A 6,245-nucleotide genomic window follows, 5' to 3' on the forward strand; every position below is an offset into this window, starting at 1 on the left:
ATAGCATTCTTCTTGGCAAAATGAAAATGACGATAAACTTCGATTTTCATAGTAGTGTGTGAAGGAGAGAGAGTGTTGAGGAAGCGGGAAACAATGGCAATTCCCATGTTGAGGGCTGCAATGATTTCTCATTCTCAATCTCAACCACTCATTCATTCCCTATCTGCTATTGATGAAACTGCTAAGAGGAGAAAAAGAGTGGTGCTCTCCTCCTCTTCTTCTTCTCCTTCAGAACTTAACCCTTTAATTCGGTGAGCTACTCTTCATTTTTTGATTCTTGATTCTTTTTTTAACCTTTATTAATCATATTGTTTTTCTGGATTTCTTTTGTTGAGATTGTAGGTCAGAAGTATCATTTTGTGTCGGGACTTGCCTCATTCCACATCCAAAAAAGGTTGTAGCAAAAAGCTATCCAACTGAACTAAAACCCTTGCATATCAAGCCATTTTCATGCTTTGTTACTTATGAATAATGATAACATCATTGTAGACACACACAACACATGTTTTCTTTGTTAACCAAGTACTGGTCTTTGTTGCTAAAGGTTAGCACAGGTGGGGAAGATGCTTTCTTTGTTAGCAACTATAATGGGGGAGTTATTGCTGTTGCTGATGGGGTCTCTGGGTATGCTACTTTCTTACTATCTGATTCTAGCACAGTGGAACACTCGAAAACCAAAAAGAAAGAATCACCAGAATATAAAAGCTTTAATTTTGATAATTAGTTGTTAGTATAAATGGTGTTGTGTTTCTTCTCCTTTTTGTGAAATGGAAAAACCTGTCTTAAATGGTACTTTTATGTTATGTGTCGCAGTTGGGCTGAAGAGGACGTTGATCCTTCTTTGTTCCCTCGTGAATTGCTTGCTAATGCTTCCAATTTTGTTGAAGACGAGGAGGTAGCATAGCGTTAACACACTTTCTGATGAGGAATCTGCTAAATTAGAATTATTTTGGTTCTAAGTACATTCAATTGTGAATTTAATGCTTTTGTTACCATTTTCAGTAGCATATAAATAACAATATGCTTCTGTGCATGTAATGCTGTTTTCTAACAACGCAACACATGTTGAATATTTATGGATTTAGCAGGTGAACTATGATCCTCAAATTCTTATAAGGAAAGCACATGCTGTTACTTCCTCCACAGGCTCGGCAACCGTGTAAGTTTATCCTATTTTATTTGGATTGCCAATTTGGAGAAAAATAATCAAACATTGTTTTTAATGTTAGATGTTTCTTCCATTAATTGCCTCATCTGTACTTTTGTCTAAGAAGCATCGTTGCTATGCTGGAGAAGAATGGGACTCTGAGGATTGCTAATGTTGGGGATTGTGGATTAAGACTCATCCGTAATGGTAATATCACGTGCTATATTTCATCTGATCATAATATTTTCTAAAAGATGTAATGCAATTTGCTCAATCAATTCTGGACCTGTCTTTCTCCAGGGCACTTAATTCCTTCTATAATGTTGAGAACCTGATTTTCCTTATGTGCTTTTTTCAGGCCACGTAGTTTTTTCCACTTCTCCCCAAGAGCACTACTTTGACTGTCCATTCCAACTAAGCTCTGAGAGGGTTGGCCAAACATACCTTGATGCAGCGGTACCATTTAACAATAATTGCTAGTACTATTGTTTAACCTTCTTTTCCCCTTCCACTCTATTTGTTTTGACTCTTCAAACTATGCAAGATTTTAACATTTTTTCGTATGACAAATTGCTCAGTCCATGACATACCTTTGCTTCTTTCTGATCCTGAACTTTCCCCTGTGAAGGGAGAGAGGTGTAAATCATCATCTAAACTGTCTTAACTAACTCCCCTTGTAGAAAAAAACTAACTCCCCCTTTCCCACATAGTCTAACAGGGAGTAGGGTAGAAGAAGCAAGACTATTAACTGAGTCCCTTTTTGTTTTGGCATCGAAAAATCAATTCTTGTTCTTTCTGATAAAAAAAATTGTCATTTAAATTTATGGCTGAGACTAATTTAGACACGCATTGCAATTATGTTAAACAATTCAAAACAAGTTCTATCAAAATCAGTTCTAGTCAACTACAAAATAAACAAGTCTTAAATAGTTAATACAAGGACAAGTACCTCCTAGAATAATCCTGTACTAAAGAACTATATTTCTATTGTTATGATTGTGTATTGAGCTCACATGTCAGTCAAACTGTTGGTTTTGGGGGCAGAGAGACTACAGTCCACACGTGAGTATTCTGTCCAAGATTTTTGCTTTAAGTATTTTAAAAATCATTGTTTGGCCTGGGTGAAGGGCAATATATGTATCACCATTACTGAGTCAACTTAATACATCACTTTCCAAAGGGGATAGTTTCATTTTCCAGTTGAGATAAACTTGGTTCTTCTGTTATATTTTTCTTTTACTAACCTCTGCAGGAAAACAGGTATGCAATGTAAAGTTGATGGAAGGAGACATAATTGTCATGGGATCCGATGGTCTTTTTGACAATGTTTTTGATCATGAAATTGTTCAAACAATTGTTAGATACAAAGATGTTGCAGAGACTGGTATAAATTCTTAATTAGCCAGCTTGAGGAATTTTGATGATCATGTGAGTTTCAATAATTTGAAATTTATTTTGTTGCTAGCAAAGTCATTAGCTAACTTGGCAAGCAGTCATGCATTGGATTCAAATTTTGATTCTCCCTATTCGTTGGAAGCCAGGTCTAGGGTAAGAAAAGATTATAATTAGATTTTCCTTTGCTTAACAATAAATAGTTTTTTTTTTTATAGAAAATGATGCGTTCCTTATAATTTTCTATCATTTGATTCATTTTGGAAATGACTTCTTGTTAAGGAAATCAGTTTCTCATTCTTGAAAAGAGTTGCAACCACTAACCAGGATAATAGTAGACAATATTTGCAGTAACTATCTATTTTTCTTGTGTTTTGTTAACAATTTTCCAGGGTTTTAAGCCCCCCTTATGGAAGAAGATTCTTGGAATGAAGCTTACTGGTATGTCATAAAATATTCTAAAACATCCTTTTTTTTCCCTTACAGGTAGCTGACTTACCCCACTTTTTTTTTCCTAACAGGTGGAAAGCTTGACGATATTACTGTAATAGTTGGACAGGTTGTGAGTTCATGAGATTTGCTAGTTATGGATATCAAAGAAGACAAGTTTCATTGAATAATTTTTTTCATAAACACTTAAAAAAGAAAGAATAAGAAAATAAGGTAAAAGAAGTTTATCTCTTGAGATCATTAAATTCTGGTGATGCTCTTTATGATTAATACATGGAAGTTAGATGTTCTACTTTGCCATGAAGGACTCTGTGCCTCATGCATGGAGAAAGGCTGTGTGAGATATTCATTGAAAAATAGCTTTTATGAAGTGTTATGTCCAACAATGGTCTTTGATACAGTGGAGAAGCATGATTGTGTTGTGAATGATAGAAAATCAATCAGTAACAGAAAGCAGAAACCACTAAGCTTAAGATAATGCGTTATAAGAAAAACCTGAGGAGCTTATACCCCTCCTACCATAATTTGGGATGAATGATGCCATGTTTTTCTGTCAAAAGAATAATCATATGATTTCTCATATATAAACTCAGACACACATGAATATATCAAATTACATACTAAATATTATGCCATTCGATATTATAATCTTTTAAAATACATAGTTAGATTACAAGTTCATATCAGAGAATATGTAACTCAGATTTTTTATTGATTTAAAATTTGATGTAGTTTTTATATAGATAAAAAGTAAAGTAATAGATACTTTTATATAATATACTAAAATAAAAGTTATTTTATTATTACTGTTCAATTCTAATATTTTAATCTCAACCTATGCCATTCGATATTATAATCTTTTAAAATACATAGTTAGATTACAAGTTCATATCAGAGAATATGTAACTCACAGATTTTTTATTAATTTAAAATTTGATGTAGTTTTTATATAGATAAAAAGTAAAGTAATAGATACTTTTATATAATATACTAAAATAAAAGTTATTTTATTATTACTGTTCAATTCTAATATTTTAATCTCAACCTACACATAAAGACCCTTGTGAGTTTTCTTTTTCACTTACAAACATAACGTATGTATGCTTAACATATAGGTCAGTAAGGATGACAAATGGATTGACATGTTTTTTTTTTCATTTGACTTGTGAAAAATGGATTATTCAATGAAAACTTGCATATTAATATGAGCAAATTCTTCTTATACCTCCTTATCTATTTTATATATTTTTTAATTTCAACGATACCCTTTTGAATATTGTGAAAAGTGTGGTGTCTTTTATATTTTCAAATGGTGGTGATCATTATAATGGTTGGTGGTAAACATTGTTGGTTGATATAAGTTTTGTTATGTTTTTAGTAGTGGTGATTGTATTTTTTATTTTTTTATTTTTTTTGGAAGCCACATAACCTAAAAAAAAAATCTGTAATATACAAAAATGAAATACAAAACTAAGAAAAATTAACGTTGAATATAACAAAATCACCACATGGAATTGTTTTCTCAAACGTTAAAGTTGGAAGAGAGGTATAAGGGTGTGAACTGAGATTATTTTAAAAAAAATGGTGTTATGTCTTACTTGGGTTATTTATTTATTTTTTAAAAAGTTAAAACTAATTTTTTCAGAGCATGATAAAAATATGGAGGTGGAAGGAAAATTTCTCTTTACTGGTTTTGTTCAGTCCATGAAACTTTGCATTTGGGATCTAGCAAGTTAGTTGCATGAACTTTAAAAAAATAACAAAATATTTTTAAATATTTTATAAAAATAAGGATTTACTATAATATAACAGTTTAAACAAATTAAAAAACTAATAGTTTTTTTTTTTATAAAAGTTTTCATGTTAGGCATCACAATGCAACTTGACATCTGCCATCACATGAAAAAAGTATTATTAAAAAAAAGAAAAAGAAAGAAAATACAAAAATATGGGGGGACTAGACCAAAACCCACATGTTAACAAAAACGATACATAGGTAAACTATACCTATTCATAAAGAATTCTAAGAACAGACTGGATGGAAGTCTATTATACCAATGAAATGATTCTCTATGAATGAACCCTAAATTAGCCAACTTATCAGCACATGCATTCCCCTCCCGAAAAATATGAGTAACCCTAAACCTGATTGTCCCACAGTAATTAAGACAAGAATTCCATCGATTACGAAGCATCCACGGAACATTAGTCCTAGCAGTAAACGCAGCACAAACCAAGACCGAATCACATTCAAGCCAAACATTAGTAAGTCCCATCTTTTGAGCTTCCTCCATAGCATGTATAACTTCATAAAACTCAGCAACCAAAGCAGTCTGAACTTCAAGAAACCCTGAAAAAGCACCAATAAGATATAAATTTTAACATACACTTATATGTTAAAAAAACTAAAGCATTAATTTATAGTCTTTCCATGATTTTGTAATAATAATATGACGACTTGATTTTTTCGAATCTATTTAAGTTTTCTTGTAATTTATAAGAAGGTAATTTTCTATCGATGAATTTATTTAAATTACAAGAAAAACTCAATAGTTTTACATTCCGTAGGTAGACAAAATAATTTATTGTTAAGCATTCTTCTCAATTATTTGTAGAGTGCAGAGCGCATTACCAACATCGTCTTGAGTTTAAAAATAACTATATAAAGAAATTGTCTTGATTAAATATACATTTTGAATGATAATGTAGGATGAAAATGATATGGAATTGAATTCATACATTTGGAATAATGTATTGAATGATGTTTGTTGGGTATTAAGTATTGATGCATATGTGGTAACAGAAATCTCTAAGCTTCACTGATGATCTAAGTCACATACACCAAGATATCAGGTGGTGAGAAGTCGACGAGGGAGTTCATGCACACCGTGACATATGTGATGCACGACTTGAGTTGTATTGAACTTATCTTGATCATTTTTCTTGGATTCGCTGGTAATCTTTGGATCATATGTTAATCTCTGATAGAATTTACTTAATACAGGTCTTTTGAAGGGCGTCAACTGTTATTATGTTTATTGAATATCTCGAATGTGTAGATCAATGTGTTTGTTTTATGTTGAGAGTTGAAGAAGATTGAATATTATTGTGTATATTATAAAATTTTATTTTCACTAGCTTACCCTTGTTTTTCTTGTTGTGTTGTGAACTGCGATGATTGTACTGTGTACACGAACAGATGATCATACAAGTATTGGAGGTTCTGGAAGACTTTAAGGTGTTCTTTTGAACCTTA

General features: G+C 31.8%; 1 protein-coding gene across 5 annotated transcripts; it reads left to right on the forward strand.

Moving 5' to 3' along the window:
• Positions 1–18: 18 nt before the first annotated feature.
• Positions 19–3,415, forward strand: PBCP (Protein phosphatase 2C family protein). Of its 5 annotated transcripts, none has more exons than XM_068639236.2 (11): positions 19–251; positions 336–394; positions 545–624; positions 814–895; positions 1,089–1,159; positions 1,275–1,354; positions 1,506–1,603; positions 2,408–2,531; positions 2,613–2,695; positions 2,932–2,980; positions 3,061–3,415. In XM_068639236.2, exons 6-11 carry the CDS (start codon positions 1,285–1,287, stop codon positions 3,111–3,113), a joined length of 477 nt encoding a protein of 158 aa, XP_068495337.2. In that variant the 5' UTR covers positions 19–251; positions 336–394; positions 545–624; positions 814–895; positions 1,089–1,159; positions 1,275–1,284; the 3' UTR covers positions 3,114–3,415. The 5 variants fall into 5 exon arrangements, 2 of the variants coding, with proteins under 2 accessions (XP_068495337.2, XP_068495336.2); XM_068639235.2 differs by having other exon boundaries at positions 23–251; positions 343–394; XR_016521764.1 differs by having other exon boundaries at positions 29–251; positions 343–394; positions 2,400–2,531.
• Positions 3,416–6,245: the final 2,830 nt, after the last annotated feature.

Source organism: Phaseolus vulgaris, chromosome 6 (genome assembly GCF_051622355.1).
Source record: "Phaseolus vulgaris cultivar YP4 chromosome 6, ASM5162235v1, whole genome shotgun sequence".
In the NCBI taxonomy this organism is placed as follows: domain Eukaryota; kingdom Viridiplantae; phylum Streptophyta; class Magnoliopsida; order Fabales; family Fabaceae; genus Phaseolus; species Phaseolus vulgaris.

Excerpts from the sequence above, each read along its gene's own strand:
- PBCP (XM_068639235.2), top strand. The coding sequence starts at position 94 with ATGGCAATTCCCATGTTGAGGGCTGCAATGATTTCTCATTCTCAATCT. Across the intron at positions 252-342 it reads GAACTTAACCCTTTAATTCG|GTCAGAAGTATCATTTTGTG; the intron begins GTGAGCTACTCT and ends TTGAGATTGTAG. Across the intron at positions 395-544 it reads TCATTCCACATCCAAAAAAG|GTTAGCACAGGTGGGGAAGA; the intron begins GTTGTAGCAAAA and ends TTGTTGCTAAAG.